Genomic DNA, 24117 nt, shown 5'->3' with positions numbered 1-24117 from the left:
CCCTTTTCCAGATAGTCGATGAGGATTATTCCTTGCGAATCCCAAAAGACAGTCGCCATAATCTTTCCGGCCGAAGGAACGGTCTTCGCCTTTTTTGGCGCAGATTCCCCCTTGGTAACCCATTGTTTAGATTGTTCTTTGGTCTCAGGAGTGTAGTGATGTATCCATGTTTCATCCACAGTGACGAAACGACGCTTAAAGTCCTGCGGATTCTTCTGGAACAGCTGCAAACCGTCCTTGCAACACTTCACACGATTTCGTTTTTGGTCAAGCGTGAGCAATCGCGGCACCCATCTTGCGGATAGCTTTGTCATGTCCAAATGTTGATGCAAAATATTATGTACCCGTTCATTCGAGATGCCCACAGCACTAGCAATCTCACGCACCTTCACTCTTCTGTCATCCATCACCATATCATGGATTTTATCAATGATTTCTGGAGTAGTAACCTCAACAGGGCGTCCAGAACGTTCAGCGTCACCAGCGTCACTTGTGCCCATATGGCCACTCTGAAAATTTTGAAACCACTTATAAACTGTTCTAATCGAAGGTGCAGAGTCACCATAATGTTTATCAAGCTTCTCTTTAGTCTCCTGAGGCGTTTTGCCTTTCATAAAGTAGTGTTTAATCAACACACGAAATTCTTTTTCGTCCATTTTTTGAAAATCACTCTACTTCCTCGATTCAAATGAATGCCAAACACAAAGAAATAGACCGATCTGGCTGAAACTCTGAAACTTGGTGTGTGTTCTTCCAAGAGATGCTACTAACTAAACATAACCTCGATACGCGCCAGTAGTGCTATCTCTCTGACTTTGCACGGACTTTTCAAACGATCCTCGTATATAGTAGCTTATCATTTTTTTTAGTAGCTTACAAAAAAAATTATGATAATAAATAAAATAAATTTTTATAAAGTATGGAAATATAACATTAAAGATAATATAGAGGTGCTGAAAAGGTAGTTAGGTCTTCTGTGCTGGATAATATCTTTAACAAAAGATACCCAAAAAAAAAAGCTTAAAAAATTCTGATTCTCTGTTTAAAAAAGCGGGTTCTCTAAAGGAAATGTAATTTTTTAAGTTTTTTGTGAGAGTGAATTGAATAGATAAAACCAAAGTTATGTCAGAGGTGAATTGGTAAAGGAATTATACAAGGAAATCTAGCTTAAAGAGGATTTTTTGCAAGGAAATCAACAAGAAGAATATACGGAAATACTGACTGGAAGATGTATGGTAAAAAAACGAATAAAAAAATTTGGTGCAATAGGAAGCCAATGATATTGTACACTTTAGGCGGTAGAAAAAGTTGAATAGCAATTCTCTTGGTGAGATGAGCTCCTAACAGGATTTTGGAGAAGAGCTCCTGCAGTGCTGAATAAGATAGCACTTGAAGGAAAGGGTCGTACAGTATTGTTGAGAAAGTCAAGTAGCCCGGAAGTGTAAGTAGTGTCACACGGTGCATAGTAAGTGTACATCTCAACAAATCCTCTAACAAAATTTCTCAAGAACATTTACAACTTAATTTATAAAAAAAATCTCTCGCACATAGAGTTTGCAAGATAAAAAATATCTAATAATAATAATAATAATAATAATAATAAGCCTTTATTTATGAAAGAAAAAATACAATAATAATACATACAAAAAATATAAACAACTGACAGACCATACTCTTGGTCAAACGACCGTCAGAGGGGTTGTCTGAATAAAATAAAAACATGTTTGCCTTTTTTGAAAAAATAAGATAAAATAAAAAAAAATAAAAATATAACCAAAATAATTAATTAATAATTAAATTCGCTAATTAGCTCAAATCTATATTTCCAGGCTTCTTTAGCGAAATTCACAAGGCTATTCCAGCATTTACCATTTAAGTAGTCTATAAATTCATTTTTAACTAATTTAGCTTTATTAAAATACTTTAACCTAAATTCAGCTAGTATAGGGCATATGGCCACAAAATGATAGATACTTTCTTCTCTATCCTCTAAGTTACACATAGAACAAAGTTTACTTTCATTTCCATACCTGTATTTATTAAGATAAAGCAGTTCGCCCCTAACTTTAATAATCCAGCCAACAAAATTCACGTTTAATTTATTATTACTTATAACATTAATTTCAGAATTTAACATATTATATAAAATATGAGTCTGACTATTCTGCGCTAACTCTTTGTACCTATTCATTAATACATTTCTAATTTTCCCCAAAATTACATTTGTAAAAAATATCTATTGAACGTACACAACACCTCCTCTGCACTGTGCTAAAAAAATAACTTAAAACTAATGGCCTCTTAGATTCTATCATTTACCAATACCCAACAAAAATTGTGATCTTCAGCATTCTTAGTACCATACACGATGCCGTATAATATCTTTAATAATCAAGAAACAGCCTAACAAATTAGCTCTTGGAGGCGATCATATTAAATTATAAAGCTCTTGTACCATTAAAATGTGCACTGTGCCTTGAATGTTTTATTAAGGTTTGTTATATTTTTACTTTAAAGTTTTTAATACAGAGAGTAATGAACATCGATCATGCGTATACAAAACAAAACAAAAAAAATCGATTCTCAGTAAGCTCAAAAAAAAAAAAAAAAAATGGAGCTCCGATGAAAACGTAGTAGCATTTCACGCAACGTGATCGTTTATTGGTAGCAGAGATAAAATAAAAAAATGTTTTTTTTCGAATGTTATGAAATGTTTTTAAAGATTAGACAGATAATCTGGCTGTAAGCAGCTAATTCTGCGCCGTGGAAGTAGCCTGTCTGCTCTTGTTAACAACCTACCGTATTAACTCGCTTTCCGCTAGTGTTACACATCATCGGACTACTATCAGGTGTAAAGGTTTTTCAGGCAGAAATTTAGGATAATATATTCTGTTATCCTGTTCAGCAAAGCAGTTTTATGCCCCCCCCTCCCAAAAAAAAAAACATTCTTGCCCAAAATTATAGAACTGTACACCAGCCAGTTTTGGCCCACTATAAAACAGGCATAGCAGAAAATGGCAATGAAATTTGTGAACTACTCGTACATGTACTGCAAAGAATACCTGGTTAAAACTAGCAATTTTGTGAGGTTAAAACTAATTCTTTCTTTAGAGGATCAAATACATACATACACAAAGTAAAAATAAACATGAAGTTAAAAGAAAAACCCAATTAACTATAAATGAAAATTGTAATTATTCTAAAATCCAATCCCATGCTAAAATGGAACCAATTAAAAAGTTGAAAAATAAATAAAAATGCAAATGTGCTGAAAAGATTTTAAATTTATTCTAGAAATATAATTCAGCTATTGAAAGAAAACGTACAGGAATTTCATCTGAGGGTTAATATCAATAATCCAACTTACATTAGTGTGAAGGCTGGTCGACCCTATTACGGTGCAGTATGAAGAATACTTTGGAAAAGGACGGCAGTAATCATGAAATACCAAAAGCCTGGAGTTCTCAATATACCGCTTTTATCAGGTGTCCGTCTAGCTAGAATAGCAAAAATATGATCAGATCTTCTGTTCAGCTCTTTATTAGACGAGGCTGAACCGTGTAAGTTCAATTTGTTGAACTCTTGTTCATAAGCCAATTACGTTTATCTGGTTTATAATATTGGGACAATTGTTGGGGCCATTCAAGGATTGATTTTAGGGGAATACAAGGATTGATTACCTTTTTTTTTTTTTAGAAAACAATGAAAAATAATTCTAATGTGATTCAGCCATTTGAATTCCTCTTACTCCCGTTAATCCCATTCAATTTAGATGAAATGCTGTCGCTGTTGCAGCATTCAGTCTACGCAAGATAGATAGATAGATAATATTCTGTATTTAGTGTATATATACACATTACAGGGGTTCTGTGTTACATGGAATATTTTACAAAAGTTTAACTGATAAAATAATAATATAAATTGGAATAGTAAACATTCCAATTAAATTCCAATAAATATAAAATGAATTTATAAATTTCTTTACATATTTAATAAAATTAATTGCCCCTACTATTTATGTTTTACTTTCATTCATTTAAACAGAATGACCTTAATTTTAGAGCTGCTATAATGAAAAAATACATTTTGTCTAAATGGTTCCTATTTTGTATGTTTAAGAGCCAATGAATATCGTCTTTAATCGGCGATAAATTCAGAAAAATAACGCTTCCTGAATGGACTATAATTAGGGCATTCTATTAAAAAGTGTTCCCAGAGTTTAAAACTTATTTAAATTGCAGACATTGCAAACAGATTGAGTGTCAATAGAGTGATAGCCCCCAGCTCTATACCATATTCTTATTATTTTGTCGCTAGACACCCTTAGCTGGCTCGCCACTCTAAGGAGCAGAGAGGAATTGGTTCGGTCAGTTGCGGAAGTGGCTAACAATTATCGAGGAAGAAGATATTATTTATAAAACGGAAGTAGATTCAGTTAAAAAGATGCTACTTGATCTTATAGAAAAGTGGAAAAACCACGAAATTTCAGTAGATGTTCAGAGGGCTATTAATTCAAGTTACAGCACTGTTTATAGACATATAAGTGGGTTAGGTGCGATAGAACAATATGTAACTTACAATAGTGCGATAGATAAAATTAGAGTGGTGAGCCAGTCTACACAACCAAAGGGATCTAATCAAAGACGCCTTGTTAGGTACCTTCTCCAGGTCTGACTTGTTCGTTGATATTTTTTTTAATCTTTTAAATGCCAACCTTTCAGCAAGTCACTGTACTTGCCAGGAAGGAATGTCTTTGGAAGAAAGGAGTCATTTTCAATTTAAGACAGGCTCCTCTAACTATGAAAACAAAATACTACACTTACAGTCCGCAGGTGCAAATTTCACAATGGCAGAAAGGAGGGTGAATTTTCATGTTAGGTAACTTTTCCTGTAGCAATTATTCTTTAAGAATAAATATTTTTTGTAAATTATTACATTCCAGTTCACTAAAAAGTGTCTTAGTGAATATTTACTTATTAGATTACACTAATTATTCTAGTTAACACATTTTCACTTTCTAATAATTATCAAGTCTTGTAGTTTCTTGGTATTAATTTATTTAGTCAAAATGATAACTCAAATTGTCAACTTGGATTATGTAAATAAGGCTTAATTTGCATCAGATTATCATTAATTTCAAAAAAAAAAATTTGTTTCATAGAAAGGTTTCATAAAATATTTATTAATTTTTGTGCAAACTGTCTAGAAGTTAAGTTTTCATCAAAGTTCTTAAAAGAGAAATTCTTTTAATAATTTAGGAAACAAACTTTAACCGAAAATCTTGTTTCCTTTTAAGAGATTTCACTATAAAATTCTGTAAGATCTTTACAGTTGAGATGGAATTAATGATTTTTAGTATCAACGTTTCGTTTTAGCGTTAATGTAAATGAAATGTAATGAATGTACTAGATACAATTTTGAATTTAAAAGGAATGTAAAACATTCTATTCAGTAGATTAAGGAAACTGTAAGATCATATTTAATGTTCCTTCTTCTAGACTCTTCGTTGTGTAAGTTCTAGTTGCCTTGGAAGTATAAATAAGACTCAATCCCTTTTATAGTTCTGCTACAGAAGGTCGAGATACGATCAATCCGTGCAAGAGGTAATCCAATTAAATGTCTCTGTCCTCTTGGGTAAACATTTAATTAATCTACAATTTAGCATGGGCTCAAACCCGTGCGAGTTAAGGTTGGTGTATTACATCTCCTCCGCGTTATTTCATAAACTCTTTATCTGTAGCTTAAATCGAGTCCTCTATGAATATCTTATTGAGAGAAAATAGCCTTTTTTTTACCAGCATCCTTTTTACATGTACATAAAGCGCCTTTTAATTTATTCAGAAATTAAGAATTCGCCGCCTGAAATCATTAAAAGAAAACTATCGAATCTTTAGAAAGTTTCTAAATCGGAATTACTCTCTATGAATAAGAGGTTTTTAGTTTATGATGAGCTAAGAAGATCTAGATTATTCCAATCTTAATCGACCAACTCGGCCTACCGAGGAAAACACATTTCTTTTGAATGTCGCATTGTAAGATTGTTGAGGTTCGTTTTCAATGCTTCCCTTGAGAGTATTTGGAAGAACAGTTTCTTTCTATTGTAGGTATAATATTTGGGATGAAATCAATGTTTAATATTTAATAACATTAATGAAATTTTAAGAATATGCTGGTCTAGTGGCTTTGAAGTTTCGCTTTGTAAGTGGGAGATCCCCAGATCGAATCCCGCGTATAGCTACTTTTTTATTTGTTAGAAAAAATTGTTTATAGCTAAGTATAAGTGCTTCCACGTCACCTAATTTGACGTTTAGTGCCGCCTAAATTCGCGAGACTTACAATTAATAAATTCTGGTCATTGACAAGACACACAACTAGACTCACAACTGCTTCAAACTTTCATTTTCATTTCAATGAACTAAAACGGAAAATTTTAAAGAGTACTTACTTAAGAAGAAAAGCCTTCTCAGCCAATTGCAATACTTCACTGTTCACTTCCTGTTACAAAGTAATGTAGGACAATATGCACTGAACTCCCACAATTGTTGTGAAAGAAAAGATGATTCCTCTATTATAATTTAATAATATTTTATATCAATAAATAATTAAATAAAAAATCAAATAGAAAAACAATTCTCTCAATCGATTATTAAACTGATTTGGAGAAAAGAATTACCTATTCATTCATCAATGAGAAAAAAACATAAAGCATCTTCTGCAATCTAAGCAATACATTCTATATCGATGATTAAAATCATAACAAACACATTCTCGTCAGTGTTCTTATATCGCGTAATGGTTGAAATATTAATCATTCCTTACCGTTAATAAATTTTTTTTGTAAAAAAAATAATAAATAATGATATAAAGAAAAAAGAAAATAAAAATTTAATAAATATTATGGTGGAGAAAGGGGAAGAGTCAGTAAGAGTAAGGATGGTGAAGAGATTCCTTGATTTCTGAAAGGGCTCATTTATATTCTGTAAGGAAGATGTGGCTGCCTCAAGGGAAACTCAAGTCGCCTCCCACGCTTTTTTTAAACTAAATAAAAACAAAATCACAATATTGTCCTGGCTGTCAAACTGTGGTTACTCTTCTGTTTTCTGGTTACTATAGTTACTCACACTCCTTTTTGGTATTTTTTTTTTTTTTTTTTATTTATTTATTTACAAGACGGGCAATCACCCAGTTACAAAGAAATATAATTTAAAATAACATTTAATAATAACTCAATATATAATAATTATAGAATATACATATATCATACATTTATACATATATATCGTAGAATAGAAATAAAGATAAAATAGAAATAATATATACACATAATTTACTTAATAGATAAACAAAATACTTCAAAATATGTACTATAAAATATACTTTAAAAATAGAAACTTTACTCAATTAATAAATCTTTATATCACAAATAACCGGTAAGTTTTCCCTAGTACCAATCACCGCAAAATCAGCCATTTAACAAATGTTTCAACTCGATCATGTTGGTGTTAAATATATCAAAATCAGCGGGTAGATGATTAACTTGATCCGCAACTCTTGGAAAATAACTGAACTTACGATAATTGGTACTATGGCACACTTTAGAAAACACTTGTTTTTGTCTAGTACCGTTTGTTGGCACGTGAAAATTTAACAATGATAAAAGTTCAGGGCAGTTTATATTATTATTTAGAATTTTGAAAATAAAATTTAAGTCTGTGGCTTGTCTACGAAACTGTAAAGTACTCAAACCAGTAAATTCCATTACGTCATCGTACGGTACCTCCGTCATGACTTTTGTCTCTCGATACCAGAGCAATCTTAGGAATCTTCTTTGAAGTGATTCAAGTTTGTTGACGTAAGTTTTCTGATAAGGAGACCATAAAGCAGAGCAGTACTCAAGAATAGGTCGCACCATTACTTTGTAAAGGATAATTATGGTTCTGACATCTTTAAAGTTTCGAGTAGATCTAGATATAAAGCCAAGCATTTTATTTGCCTTTGTGACTATGGAGTTCATGTGGAGGTTGAATGAAAGGTTAGCACTGAACGTAACACCAAGGTCCTTCACTACATTAGATCTACTTAGAGTTGAAGCATGAAGAGAATAATCGAAGTTTGTACACGTCCGACTACGATGATAGGATACTACCTTACATTTAGAGATGTTTAGGCTCATATCATTTTCATCGCACCAAATACTCAGTCTATGAAGAGAGTTTTGGAGGAGGAGAAAGTCATCCGCAGAGTTAATGGCAGTATAAATCTTTAAATCGTCAGCAAAAAGCAGAAAGTTTACTGAATTGAGACATGTAGATATATCATTGATAAAAATTTTGAATAAAAAAGGGCCAAGAATAGAACCTTGAGGTACACCAGATGATACAAGAAATTCTTCTGACATTAGTGATTTGTATTTAACAGATTGATGTCTTGCGGTGAGGTAGGAGTAAAACCAGTCAAGTAGTGATCCATGAATTCCACAATGGGATAGTTTATGAATTAGTTTGGAATGATTGACACGAGGTATGAGGAAATATTGTAATTTTCAATATTTTGTTTGTTTTTTCAATTCAATTTATAGTGGAAAACTATTCTAACTTACTTCAATTTGGTGTAGTTGCTACCCATGTGAAGGGCTATAACTTTGTTCCTTTCTTAAGGAAAATTCATAGCCATTTCTCCTCTTAAGTGCGAAGGTCCTTGTTCAGTCGAACTCATCTTTTCATGGCGCCCCTCTTCTTAAATTTCCCGCCATGCTTTTCCCGCGTTTTGGTTCCCGCCAAACTTCTGTAGCCTCGCATCTTGTAAACTTCATTGTGTTTTCACTTCTCTTCTTTCCAGGCTATAGTGCATCTCGTTCATTGGCAAGAAGAAGGAGCAACAACATGCCTTCCTGTATCCTTTACACTACCACTTCTCTTCAGCATCAGTTTTACTCCATCTTCATCTGCAGGGATTGTCTCGGTGTCTTTTGTTTGCCTTCTTTATAGTCCTGGCCCTTCCCGGCCTTGACCCCACTTGGTGTCCAACCTTGTCGAGATGGTGAGACTTACGCACTAAGGGCAGTAGAGATTAACCCTCTCTAAAACTCTCGCGTTTTCCGCTTCTGGGTGTAGGCGTCTTCGCGCTCCTACAGTTGTTGCTCCTTCTTCTTGCCAATGAACGAGATGCACTGTAGCCTGGAAAGAAGAAAAGTGAAAACACAATGAAGGTTATAAGATGCGAGGCTACAGAAGTTTGGCGGGAACCAAAACGCGGGAAAAGCATGGCGGGAAATTTAAAAAGAGGGAGCGCCAAGAAAAGATGAGTTCGACTGAATAGTCCTGATTACTGTAGTGTCACCATTACTAAATATGTTGCTAAAATTTCGAAGTAACAGAGAATTGCACAATGGTAAGTTTATTTGTATCGATCTTGTTTAATCTTGCTTAGTGCTTCTTCAGATAAAAGGTTATCGCTTTAGCTTGACAGGGTGGAATTATTTTTGTTGGAAACTGTTTTTTTTGGGGGGGGGGGGTGGTTTCCATCTAGAAATCATTTTCTCAAAAATCTTTTCATTATTTATTTACTGGAAAATATGTTCGGGGACTGCTGCTTTTATCATAGCCAGCTTTTCTTCTTTTTTTTTCACCCAACATTTCAAACAATTTTCATGTTTACAGATGCTTATCTCTCATCAGAAGTTTGTTTTATTAGTTTGATGCAGAATTGTTGACTTCAATTTATAATTTTTCTGTCACACTTCTAAATTTATATTTTCTGTTAGAACAATTCGGTAAATGTAAACTGTGACAGAATGAAAAAATCCTAAAACCGACCAGAAATCTTTAAAAAAAAAAAAAAAAGTCAAACTAACATTAAATAACTATTCTCAAAAGTTGAAGAAATCAACTAAGAGCAATATGATCAATAATTAGGCATTATTGAATTTTGGTTGAATTAAAGAAATTTAGTAATATTTAAAAAAAAAAAAATTTATAGACAAAAATAAGCTGCAAGAATTTTAGAGAAAATATTCCAAACTTTCAACTTCAGAATATCCATTGAATTACTCAATTAAATTGGTCGAAGAGAAATCGCCAACCAAAGAGAAATTTAATGAGAAAACTTTTCCAAGTAATTTCGGCCGCCAAACTACTACACACAGTGGTAAACCTCTAATAGCTCGTAATGATTAAACCTCACTAAATCAACAAAATTTCTCCTTCTATAATTCAAATAGCGTATATTTGATAAAAAAAACAATAGTTTGTTTATCACAGTAAACATTTAAAAGACGTTCCTAAATCAGAAACTAATTTTCTTTTTTTTAAAAAAAACAATATTCATATTTAATTCCTTACATCATTTTAAAATTTGTAGTTCATTACATTGAATCATTTACTGGGAGTCTATCCTTCTGTACAACATACATACGAATGAAATTTAAATTAAAGCTTGCAGAAAATCCTAGTTGCCAATTTCAAGCGAATCTCAAAAAAGTTTTTAATTAAAGTAAGAGATAGTAAAAGTATTGTAGATTAAAGTAGAGCTTGTATCACGCATCCTGTTCATAGTATACTCAACAAACATCCCAAAAACTATCCTTCTCACTGTAGTTTTTCTCCTCATTACAACCAAATTGTGACCAAAAACAGCACTAATCTTTCCTGAAGACCCATTTAAATGAAACCAAATTCCAACATATTATTTTCAACATCCGCACATAACTCTCTCAAATTTTTGACTACAATTTACCCCCTTTTTTATTATAACCACCAAATGTCAAACGCTATCCTAGGCTATTCATTGATAAAAGGCTGAAATAGGCATACGTAAAACCTAATAGAACTAGTGTTACCAGCTGACTACTGAACTATTCTCTGCTGAAACATCATACGACTTATAAAAAAAATACCATTTAACATCTACCTATGACAGCGTGATTGAACTATGAGTTTCAACCAATCGACTTCACAGATTACAATCCCTACAATCGTTAATTCTTCCCCTTCGTTTCCAAATTTAATTGTCCGCAAGAGGCATAAGAACTCCTTTTCGTCAATCCCACACTCAAATCCCTTTTAGTCGGCCACCATCAATTCCCCTGGCAAGATCCCCTGACATTTCTAACTGGCGATTTAAAAACATGAGAGACATGATTTCCTACCATCGAGAACAATTGTGAGTGACCTTTGCTCTCTTGAGTAGCGAACATGTTTAAGTGTTGTGTCTGCGTTATAATTGTCATTTACAGCATTTCACTGATGGAATAAGAAGTAAAGAAAGTAATAGGATGAAAAAATGAATGCCAGTTTTATTCTGCCTTTTATTCTGCATTTATTCAGCTTTCGACCTAGGGATTAGGTCATCTTCAGGGCTAATTTACATCGTTAAAGGGTTGTGGTGTGTCTTCTGTCTTGTCTGTTCATGGATTCCTTAAGTCCATGACAAGAACAGACAAGACAGAAGACACACCAACTCTCTAATGATGTAAAACAGTACATTGTAAATTAGCCCTGAAGATAACCTAGTCCCTAGGTCGAAAGTTCGGCATAATAAAGTTTATAATGACTGAAACTAGCATTAATTTTTTTTCATCCTATTGAAACTATCATTAAGTCACCAAAAATAATGAACAATAAAGAAATTAAGTGATCTGAAAGTATGCTGTTTTATTACTTAACATCCTGAAGACCATGATTTTATTTTCAAGTCATGATTTTATAAAAATTCTCTAATTGAACTGAGAAATTAATATGTACAAAAAAAAAAAAAAGCTTGACAGAGCCAGGAGATTAATAAAATACGTTCTTTGTTTAGTGGTCCATGAGAATTCTGCTCGCCAAGGCTTAAAACTTGTCATCAAATGACCCCTAATCAAAGTGTAAAATGTCCTGCCAATATGAATTAATACTTAAACAAAAGTAGGTAGATTAAATTGAATAACATTATTCTATACATCCGAAATTAAGCTATATTCGTAAATTTCACGCAGTTTAAAATAATTTATCTATTTTTAAAAAATACAAAAAGAAAAGAAGGAAGGAATAAATCATTGTAAATTCCAATTTTTTTAAAAAATGTGTATTTTAATTTGTCTAAACAAACAGTACTAAACAAATACACAGTCCAGAGACTCTAATTTTGCAATTATATTTGCCTCACTTATCTATAACAGAATGTTAACAAAGCCTGAGCAAGCCCTTTGAAATTAGTTTCCTTCATTGTTTATTTTTGGTTTTCAAACATTTCGCTCCTTTAATAATATTATTTTATTCAAAGAATGACAGATTCCCTCAGAAATGTTTTATTCTCGGTTAGATCACTGTAATTATTTATTTATTCTTGAAATAATGTATTAAAAACTATCCATTGGGTCAGTTTTAAAAGGATTGAGCGTCAAAAACTGTATTTTATTGAAGCAAATAAAGAGATAAAAGTAATATGTAAATGCATCTGTATTGGGATAAAGAGGTCTCTATATATAAATACACAGGCAAGCAAAAGGATTCTATTGAGTTACAACTTATGTAGATTTGACTATCCACGAAGTAGTTAGTACAAAGATAGAATAGCTGATCTACGATAAAATTCCTTCTGTGCTTAAAACCTAAGTATCCGTAGATGACCAATGCCCAGAACGTCCTTCCGCGGTTGCCATGATTATACGGCGGTACTTTATAAACCATGCAAGTGGTGACCTATTTTTATTTACTTTACTTCATATTTGCAATCGCAGCGATGGTGGGCAAATTCAGTGGACAGACAGACAGTATGGAAAACTGTGATGGGTAACAACAAGCTTTGGAAGTACGGTCCTTCAAAACTTTTTTTTTTTTTTTTGTTTTCTTTGACATTGGGAAAATAAAAATACGTTACAAATGTGGATTCCCCAGCATACTCTTACGTTTGTGTGATAATAGAATTACTTCAGTACTCCATCGCTTTTAATTAAATCAGCTTCTGCTCTTTGCGACCCTTTATGTATGCTATTCTCTACATGTTCAGTAAGTCATCACATGTCTCGCATCATGTTTGTCTTCAGAATTGTACAGCAGAAATCCATATCTCTGTTCTAGCAATTAGTTTCTTTTCTATGCAATATAGTATATGCTTTATTGCAGTACTTTAAGCATGCTGAAATATTTTAGCATATAATCGCTCGGTGCAAAGTATTATTTTATTATATGTCAAGCACAGATTCCATAGAATAAAGTTATTTATAAAATATAAAATATATTCTTTCTAATCTTAAAATCTATGAAACTGGCAATTAACTTTAAATGTGTATTAATGGTTAAAGAAAGGAATCTCGTTTTTGATACCCTAGCTGTTATGCAAGCTATTAGTCCGGTGATGGACAAATTATCTGCAGTGAGAGAACACTGCCCCCCCCCCGCCAGCAGTACCTGGAAAAGCTATGGACGCCAGATATTGTAACGCCGAAAAAAAAACCCAACAGTAAAAAAGTAAAATAATGAAAAGCAGTCATGAAAGCCAACTCAGTGGAAAAAAAAATTCAGAAAATGTACTGAACGAATGAAGAGGAGAATAATAGCATTATTGAAGCTCCAAGTCTGTGAAGCGCTACATTCAACAAGCTGAAGTACTTTAAATACATTCGGTACAAAGCTAGCAAAGAAAATAAACAATTCTAGAAGCTTTAATGTCCCATTAAAATTTAGAAAAAAAGTTTGAACAGAGGTTATAAACGGAATTGAAATAAATAAGCAACTTATTAAACATATCATACCCGGACAGCAGACTTTAGTTTTTTTTTTTTACTTAAAAAGTCTTTGTAAAGCTTAATAGTTCCTATTTGAAGGTCACTATGATTATTATTATTTTACACATCTTTAAAGGTCAAGTAATTAAGTGCAAATTAGTGCTTTACCAAAGAGGATGCTGTACAAATCGAGTGAAACCCTGCAGTGAGACAGGTCAACAAAGTGTGGGGATATAACCAATCGATTAAAATGAAATCTGGACGTCCAATTCAACGAAGGTATTCATCTTTTACCTTCTATATACGTATATATAAAACTCAGATTATCAAGATTTTGAAAAAAAAGAAAGATATTAGCATAATTCTCAGTTTAAAACTGTAATTACTTTCACAGTTACTTTCCCAATCTGATTAAAAACTTTTTTTTTCCAAAAGCAGCCTTTTGAAAAGCTGATAAAAAAAAAATTGATCAAAGTAATTTTATATTTTTGATGTTTCTAAATTAAATTCAATGAAAAGAGCCAAGTTCCAATCTTCTCGTACACTTTTTTTAATTTATGGTCGACCAGCACATTTTCTAAGAGCTTAAAAAAAGAAACTAATCTTATTAAAAGTTTACCTCGAATAAAACTTTCTGATCAATTTTCGCCATTTAGTTATCTAGAAAAAAGCCCATTGTTAATTTACCTTTCAAGTTATTTCTATCTAAAATGGTTTTACAACTGCTTGCAAGTTGGAAAGTATAAGTGCCAATTTGAACGTCTTCTCATGGTGAACCACTGCCATTCCCGCATATACGCATTTGATCTACTAAATATATTACACCACGACTTTTAACAATGAAAAATATGTCTATTTTACCACTTAATTTCGTTTACTTCCAATCATATTAGTTGTTGACTTACTATTATACAAGGGGTTATCTCTTGAATGGCATTACGGTATATCTCTCATTAAAATGAAGTGTTTTTTTAATGTGATACTCCTAATTTTTAAGCTATAATTATAATTATCTTCGTCCAGTCCTTCCAGGAGGCACCTCAATCCACAGTACCCGTAGCTTTTATAAGGTGCAGTACAGCTGTCTCAGAACCTCAGTGAATGCGCACGTGCGAATAATACTAGAGTCCTGGCGACCTGTAAACTGATGATGAACTGGAGATTCGTACATTTTCCGGGGATAATGTTTACCGATTTTGTAGTACAGTAAGTGTGCAAAACTTTTGTTGAGGTTAAGGCTTTTTGATGTAGAATCTGGATTCATTTTTTCATTTTTTTTCTTTGATAATTTTTCTGTACGGTATAGTTCCAGTACGCAAGTCCAAATCGGAGCTAGAATGGCTAAATTCGACAGACTTTTATTCTGTAATTTACTTTTGAGCGTTTTGTTAAATCTAACCAGGAATTAAAATCTTTTGTTAACTTTAGAACGTATAAGTCTGGAATAGGAGTTCCAAGTAAGTCTCTTGTCTAGGTGCAGTGCAAGATAACATATATTTATATATTTAAGTGTAGAATCAGATAACTAAACAAGAAAACGGATGCTAGAGTCTTGTTTAAAAGTAGACAATATATTTAAATTTGTCTGTCTTTAATTTTAATGCACCATTGTTGTAGCCAAATGAAAATGCGATTGTAGAGAGCTAACCTCGAATACAGGATCAGCATGTCCTGCAGTGAATGCTGCTAGCCTAGGTGTAAATGGAGGTGTGATACTTTGTAGGTAAGTCAGCTGCATACACTATGGGATAGAAGCAACTATCAGAAAAAAGTAAAAGTTTGAATGAAAAAAAAAAATTGTTTCATAAAGTTGGTATAAATAGATACAAATTCAGTTTCTACCCACTTTTTAATCGCATTGAAAGAATACGAATTTTATATAGTTATTATAATTTTAAGACTATTCGGAGCAGTTAAATACTGTTTGTCAAAAGTTAAAAATGAAAAACAAAAAAAAATGTATTAGGCAATAGGTAAAGAGAAAAAAATTGAAGCTGGTTCAAACATCTTAGGAGATTTTCAGACATAATGGTAAAGGATCACAGTACAAGCATACAGGCATAAAGTTTTAACAAGCAAAAAAGGTGCAAACTATGATTAATTTGACATGTCAAGTATAAAAAAAGAACAAAAAATACAATATTTCAAGTTTTTATGTAATATGGTTATTGTAATATGGTAATATGGTTTTTATATTATATATTCAGTAACCTTCAAATGTCTTTTCAATGGATTTTATAGGATTTTTGAAGATATATTTTAGAAAATGGCCCGAATGGATGGTAATGTACTCGTAAAGTAATAAGTTGTTATAAATAAATTAAAGGAGAGTATAAAAATTGTTTTTTCTATTAACGTAGTACCTGCAAACATTTCTATTAATTACTACATTCTAGCCTTGCAAAAAATGTTTTGTACAATTACTTGAACGAAAAAGAAAATAACATGAACTCATGGTTAGTGAGTAACAAACTTTCTCGTAAAGTCTAAGCTCATTAAAGTATTAATTACGAAATTAACTTGAATTTTTATAATTAATCATTTGTTATCATTTTACGATCAACATTCTAACGATCTACATGTTCAAGCATAAATTATGTTTCAAATAATTATAGTTTCATTTAGAGTAGATAGATTTAGACTATACTATTAGATTACACTTAAGTAGTGTAATAAGGAACTGAATAAATTTCTTTTCATTCTTTTTTTTAGTTCAGAATTCCCTAACAGAGTTCTACAAGTTTTTTATTGACTATTTGTATTTGACAAGCTTTTAGAACTTATAAAAGATGAACAGGCAAAATAAATAAATGGGAAATTACATGCTCCTTTAACTTTATGCTATGATACCTAAGGAGTTTCCTTGGGTTCATATTTTTATTATAAATTTAAGTAAATATCCAATAACTGGATTTTTTTTTTTTTTTTTATTAAAAAACAAAAATATCCTACTAGTAGTCATAGTATTTTTTTTAGAAATTTCGACATTAGAGAAAAATTTTAGCTCACCTAAATTTGAACAGTTACGTTTTTAAAAAAAAGTACAAAACAGTTCCAATATTTTACTACAAAAACATATCACAGTTATAAAAAGATAACCCATAAAATATTTTATTACTATTAACTATTTTTAATTAAATCTAAGTTGATAAGATGCCTCATTGTCGGCCTGCCGTGCGGACAATTCTGTAAAAATAAATTAGTTAATTAAACAATTAAATAGATCAACAGATGGCGAGGAATTGTTAGTTTGCAATAAAAAGGGATCTATTGTGGGCCTACATGGAACTCAGTGTTTGCACTTAATTTAATTGTTTGTTGGGAAAACATTGTACAAATCTAATGATTGTATTAGTGTTTAATTTGTAGGCAACTGAGTTGAGCCCAACAAAAAGATATAATAATGAAGTGACCAGTTTAAAATATCATACACTGATAAATTTAAATTTTTAACTTTAAAATAAATAAACTCATAAATTAAATTCAAATAAATAATTAAATATTACAAACCCAAGGATGCTCTATTTCTCCCATATGCTTCACTAATCTTTTCATTTCTTGAATACTCAGAGCACTACCAATCATCACCGATTTTCTACAAGCTCTTGAGGCAAACATTGATCTCACTCTGGAGGGACGACAATTAGTATGCGGACTGTCCTAGAGAGTAATATTTTCAAATAATTATACATTGAAACTTAATTCAGGACATTTTAAGAAAAGAAGAACTTTCTCTTCTTTTTTTTCAGTTAAAGCACGTCTAATATATTTGGACATGAACCTTTGGAAGTGTCAAAGCATAGTAGTTGTTTTAAAAGATGGAAAATTCCAGCGTACACATTTTTTCGCCGATGACTAAGTAGTCATCATACAGGTTACAGACAATGCTATGTTTATTTAAAACAAAGTAATAGAAAAAGCAGGTCCTGAGTAATAACTTCTCTAAATGTGAATATATGGCTACTGACGAGGAAGATATTGTTCTGAAAGGAAACAAATTAATGCAGGTGGCCCTGCAAAAAAATGTTTTTGGGCTCAATCCTAACGCTCTTCTAAGGTCGAGATTTGAAGGAGAGAGATATCAAGAGCATTAAATTTCGTGAAGCGGTTACAAATAAAAAAAAACAACGAAAAAGCCCATTTAATCACTTTGGTAGAAAGCATTATGTTGTATGGATGCAAGACTTCGACCGTGAGGACGATGAGTATTACTTGTTACAAAGATTGTCTTATGGTGCAGAAATACAGATAGAAAGTCAAAAAAAAAAGTAAGGGGTTGAAAATGATTAGATAAACTGGCTTTATTTTGACATGACTGGAGAAGGCAGTTCAAAACAATTTCAAAACTGATGATGGAATTGGAAGCTGGAGAAAGGGAGGAAAAGGCAGAGTTTGGTGAGAAAATCCCCGTTTGAGAAAATTCTTAAGGAGCTAAGTGTACTTTTTCACAATGACTTAATAAGTAAAGTGCACTCTAAAACTAATCACTACTTAATCTTATTTAAATAACTGATTTTTTTTTTTTTTAAAGAACAACAATTGAAAAATAATAAACTTCACGAAATTAAGAACTGTATACTTACTTCTAACATAAAAATAAGTTCGTCTATATCCTCTTTACCGAAAACCCAATTTCTGCTCATTGGAACTGCGGTCAATAATATTCTTTTCGTTGGAGCACCTAACACCGGAAATGAATAATTTTTAATTAAACATAAAAATTATAAAGTTTAACTTGAAATTACAAAGACCAGTGCCTTAACAACATCAATAATGAAAAAGTGTGTAAAAACAGGTTATTAACAACTTACCTGTAGCGATATTTATATGCCGAAAAATACTTAAAAACGCCACGGTAACCTAGTTGATATTAGGAGTGCCAAATTTGTCGAAAAATACTTATATCTACCAGCCTAATCCAGATTATAGTGGACAATCCGTTAAGATGTAAACGTGATTAGTTTGAAATAACTTGATGTTAACAGTTCTTTAATGATTCAAGAATTTAGCCCAGAAAGGTTCAACTATTTTCTTACTCTTTTGTGAACAACTAAATTTATATGAACGCAACTTAAGCTCCAAAATAACAGCTTCAGTGGTTAGAAATCAAATACCTCTTCAACCGGTTTAATGCATGATCCCATTTCTTGAAAATGAAGAGAAATTCAAGAATTTGAAGAATTTTTACCTAATATTCCCATTTTGGACACAGTTTCTTTCTAGCACTCTCAGAATAAAGCTGGTTCCAGTCAATGATTCATATCCATCGGAGATTTCAGAATTAATTCAAAATTTGATTAGTAAGACACAAATTCTTTGCATCTAAACCCAGAGAATGGTGTAGGCATGGAATCTAACAGCTAATCAAAGTAAGGGTAACTTACTATAAAACACGAAATGTATTTCTTGAATATATTGAACATAAATTTTTTTTTTACAAAGAAAAACTATTGTCTCCACTCCTCCCGTTAATATTTCCTTTTTGTTTTAAACAATAATTTAAAAAGAGATAAGGCACGAATAACAAAAATTCAATTAAAACTGAACACACCAAAGCTTCAGCTCTATGATCTAAATTTAACCCAAGTTATTTACGGTAAACAATCAAAATTGTTGGCTTTAGATTGTTAATAGTTTGTTATTGTGAATAACTAATCTATTCATCCCACTTCAATTGTAAATTTTGTATCTATCTAAAACAAATAAAAGTAGTACTATAAAATTTAAACTTATTACCTTGCGAATTAATGCTAAAATCAAAACCATTTTTCTTGAATATTTCAATATTATCCATCAGAATGTTCTCATTTGCAGCTGTTAGTTCCAATTGTTGAGGACTTAGATACAAGGATTTCAATAGTTCCATTAATATTTCAAATAAATGTAAAACAATATTTTGGTAGAATATTAATTTAATGTGGAAATACGCTCTACTTACACAACTAATTTCTGATGAGAAATAACAGTACTTTTCTGTAATGTTTCAAAATTGTATTTCTCATCTGTAGCATGCTGATCAATTATAAATAAATCTGAACACAACCTTGAGATGATAAATCCTAAATTGAATTGTCCTATAATATCCATCTGTACAACAAAGAACAAATTTTTAGTTTATTGACAGTTTTATTTTGTAAATTAACAATAATAGTTACGAACTAATATAAATACATGAATAATGAAGTACAACCTTAGCAAACATATCTTTAGTTATCTCCTTACTCAATTCTTGTTCGGCTAGCTCATTTTTTGATGGATCTATTGTGGCTCTAAATCTTAACTGAGGAAGCTTGCCGCCTTTTGTGTGGCTACTGTTATCCTCTAATCGTTTCTTCATCATAATCTTAATCCTATCCATATTAATTGGCAATAAAACTATCTTCCTATTACGTTCGACATATGTATCATACTTTGGCTTCCTTATAGGACAATCCACAAGGTCATAATCGATTCCAGATTCTTGTGAAGTTATTTCTAATTGGAAAGTAACTCATTCAATGATGGGAATAAGTCAAGCAGTAGGTAATAATATAAAACAAGAAATTTTACCTGAAAACGTGTTGCATTCAGCTTCTGTTCTTCGTTCTGAATTTTGACTAAATACACCTTCATCTATGTGTAGCTCAGGTACTTCATCATTATTAGTTAGAAATAAAACTTGAGACTGAAGCTGTGATTTATTATGTAAAATATTGGCATTTTGGATTTCATTTATATTTTCATTCTCATTAAGTTTAATAATATTATCATTTACAGTTCCATCAAGTTCATCTTTAGTTATAATTGGATTTTCAAACCTCGACAAAGTTACTTCTTCTGAAGTTTCACCGATTTTTTCTTCAGTTACATTAGAGCTGCTCATTAGAGGTTCCTTCCAATTTCTGCATTCTTTTTGTTCACTCATTTGGAAAGAAGTAAGAGTGGGCTGTTTCTGTGAATTATCCATCAACTTACCTGCAGAACACATATCATTTTCTTTAATACAAAACATTTATTAAATGCAATCTAAAAACAAAACATAATTTTAAATTCTGCATTAATACAAATAACGAACGCAGATGCATTACATATTAATTAAAGTAATCATCTAAAAATTTCAAGCTTTGTCACCATTAAATGAAAAATATTTAAAAAACGCTCAGTCTAAACACAGACTACAATAACAAGTCGTTTTAAAAATTGTCAATGCTTCGAGAACATAAACAAATCTTGATTTTACCAAACTTTACATCAAATTACTTATTTGAATTGATTATTCACTTCAGTTTCCACACATTTAACACGGATTTCTAACCAATGCCATAACATTGGTGTCAAACATAAGTGTCCATTTTATAAACCCGTCCATTGAAGCATTAACCATCAATGTCTCACCAGATATACTTTTTTACAAATTAACCACTTACTTTTCTTTGGTTCCACAACAATACGTTCTTCAGACCTTCTTTTATTATCTGATACACTCCTCCACTTATTAAACAAAGAAATGTTCGGTTTTGTTAACGATACACTGCTAGCTTCTCTGGAATCATTAATCGTTGTTTGATAAAGTTTTGCGGGTACATTATTCATTCCAAATGTTGAAGGAATATTTTTAAATGTATTTAACAAAGAAGTCTGAAAGTAATTGAAAAATAAATTAGTTCAAAGTTTTACCAATTTAAGAACTGTGAATAAAGTACTTTGTTTATTCTTTCTACTTATTGGAGAAAATTTTAGGAATCATTCGATAACAAATATGAACTTTTCATCGTTGCCTTTGTGACAAAATATTAAGAAAGATTTATAAGGAAGAAATGTGCATTAATATTACCTACTTTCACGATAGCCACTAGGAGTTTTTCATGATTGAGAAATATTTGCCTCTTATCCGGAGTTACATTAACATCCACAGAATCTTTGGCTACAGTAATGTTAAGATACACAAATGGTGATTGATGAACATTGAACTGATGGTAAATTTCATTTACAACCTTGATTACCTGCAATTTTACCCATTGTATATGTAACAATTTTATAATTCATAATTCACATAGAGTATCAAGAAGGATTCTGTAGTCTTAAGAATTTACCTTAGTCGGCTCACAAGGTCTAGAATTAATGAAATAAAATTGTCTATCAGTCGTACTTCTTCCCATGCCATGCGCACAAGAAGAAATATAACCTGATAAATTGAAAATATCACAATCTTCAATTGAAAGTTTCATTTCTTCCAAAACTTCCTCATCTGGACGACATTGATTGATTTCTATGAGACTGTTCAGCTAATAAACATGTTTTATCGAATATTATTAACAAAAGTGATAATTAAAAATATTGTCAAGAGCAGAAAAAGCAGCATGCACATTCTACGATATATTCTAAACGCATTGCGTCTTTTTGATGAACTAATCTGATTCTCACCTGGGAGCCTTTCCCCACACTTATAATAAAAAATGAACAGACTAGACTGAAGTTTGTTTCACACAAACCCTTTGGTGGATCATGTTACTATAGGCTAACTTCCCCAGAACCTAATCTAATCCTTACAAAGTATTGAGGGGTAGAAAGCATAAAAATAACAAAAAACTGAGCTCAACATACCTGTTTCGAGCCAAAAACGCAAGATATATTTTCCTTTACACTTTTGCAACCATGAGTGGCAACAAATATAGTTTTAGTACCTTTCTGGGTTTGATTGGCACAAGTTATTCTGAAAGATATGTTACATTAATAAAAAAAAAAAATCAAACCCATTGTTAATTATAATTAAATTATCATTTACAATCTTATGAATGAAATAAAATTAAAGATACTTGCTTAATGCCTGTAGAAACAAGACAATATGCATACAACAATTGAGTCATTTTATTGAATTCTCTTTTTACATTTTTGTGAAATTCTTTCTGCCTAACTGGTAAACTTGAAAATAGATTTGCTAAGCAAACTGTAGTTCCAACCTGTAAAATTCAAAGGATTTGCTTGAGTGAGGATGGTACTTTTTAGATTACTTTTATACTGTGTATAAGTCTTAAACTTCCAATTGTTTGATTATCAATGGTTCTCAGCTCAACTGCAAGATACCAAACCAACAGCAATATGTGGAAGTTAAAGAAGATATTTATCACTTGTGAAAAACAGCCAGATTTTCGACACACAAGATAAATGAATTACAAGAGTAAATAATGTATTTACCTGACGAGCACATTGTTTCTGTTCCAGAATCCTACCATTTCGATCAAAGGTTAACTCTGTGCCATATTCAATTGTAGTATGTCTTGTATTAACACTAAGATCACTAAGGGCACATAAAGAACTCAAAGCTTCTCCACGAAATCCATACGTCTCCACACCAACCAAATCAGCAAAGTCACGCAGTTTTGATGTATGATGTTTTAGAGCTATATTCAAAATGTTTTTTTTTTTTAATTGTTGACCTTTTTTTTCTACTTTTAGGTTTCGAACTATGGCTTCTTTGGTTAAAGGCTTAGTTTTTCTCTATTTGCCAATCATTTGTGACTTTATTGGTGGCTCTTTTAAGTTATAGAAATGTGTACAGTGTAACTACACAGTAAGAGGTTCAGTGTACATCTCCATTCCTCTTCCAACTAATAAAGATAGTGATGAGCGTTTGGCAAAAAAAGGAAAACTAATTTACACGGCCCAAACCTGACAGGCTGAGTACAAAAACCAAAATTAACTATTTCTTTAAAAAAAAAATCTAATTAAGACAGAATACTTACTTAAACCTTCAAAATTATCTGGATGAACCCCATGTCCATTGTCTATCACTTCTACCAATTCAATTCCATAATCTTTAAGCCGCACATCGATTGAAGTAGCTCCAGCGTCAATGCCGTTTTCTACAAGTTCTTTTACAGCAGTTGCTAAGTTAAGAACTACCTAAATTGAAAGTTATTCGTTATTTAAAAGTCAATGCAGTCAAATAATATAGACACAAGAGGCACTACAAGCCCCTACACAGTACAGAAATTGCTGAATAACTTTAAACGAGACTTCTGTTGTAAAATTAAAAATTACATCCCCTAAAACCGTAAAATACTGACAAATTAATTATCTTGCAATAGACGTATAATTAATCATTTATAAACAAAGTGTACCGTTCTTAAAATGCAAAAATTGTTTAATTCCAAAATAATAACCCAACTGTACAAATTCTAATTTATCTCGACTTAATTAGAACCCATAGCTAATTCATACTGATTGCATTTTTAAAAGAGTAAAGGTACTAATCCATTTATTTCACAAATATATTCGCGAACACTACAATAACAAAACATACATAAATAGTTTGCCATTATTATCGTAAGAAAACTAAAGATCACAGTAACGCAACCCACAGTAATAAATGAAATACTTCGAATTTAATATATTTCAATACTGAAAATGCAAACTTCAGTTTCTAGTATTTG

At 31.6% G+C, this 24117-nt stretch overlaps 1 protein-coding gene across 11 annotated transcripts in view; it reads right to left on the bottom strand.

The window, feature by feature from the left end:
- Positions 1–15563: 15563 nt before the first annotated feature.
- Positions 15564–24117, bottom strand: part of Pms2 (mismatch repair endonuclease PMS2) — a 17689-nt gene continuing 9135 nt past the window's right edge. For 10 of the 11 annotated variants that reach the window (XM_074112466.1, XM_074112469.1, XM_074112463.1 and 7 more), the window contains 14 exons: positions 23428–23587; positions 22880–23085; positions 22505–22644; positions 22289–22397; positions 21778–21969; positions 21523–21687; positions 21112–21322; positions 20255–20659; positions 19896–20179; positions 19644–19792; positions 19442–19542; positions 18289–18386; positions 17216–17365; positions 15564–16891 (listed from right to left, as the gene is read on the bottom strand). In XM_074112466.1, coding sequence (XP_073968567.1) covers positions 16826–16891; positions 17216–17365; positions 18289–18386; positions 19442–19542; positions 19644–19792; positions 19896–20179; positions 20255–20659; positions 21112–21322; positions 21523–21687; positions 21778–21969; positions 22289–22397; positions 22505–22644; positions 22880–23085; positions 23428–23587 — 2436 coding nt within the window. In that variant the 3' untranslated portion in view covers positions 15564–16825. Of the gene's footprint in view, positions 16892–17215; positions 17366–18288; positions 18387–19441; positions 19543–19643; positions 19793–19895; positions 20180–20254; positions 20660–21111; positions 21323–21522; positions 21688–21777; positions 21970–22288; positions 22398–22504; positions 22645–22879; positions 23086–23427; positions 23588–24117 lie in introns of those variants that run through there. The other variant, XR_012453473.1, reaches the window with a different exon arrangement.

This window comes from Rhodnius prolixus, unplaced genomic scaffold, assembly GCF_049639745.1.
Source record: "Rhodnius prolixus isolate KJV_2025 unplaced genomic scaffold, Rpr scaffold_1, whole genome shotgun sequence".
Classification (NCBI taxonomy): Eukaryota; Metazoa; Arthropoda; class Insecta; order Hemiptera; family Reduviidae; genus Rhodnius; species Rhodnius prolixus.
The sequence above is the reverse complement of the archived record's forward strand: the minus strand, read 5'-3'. Positions and strand labels throughout refer to the sequence as shown.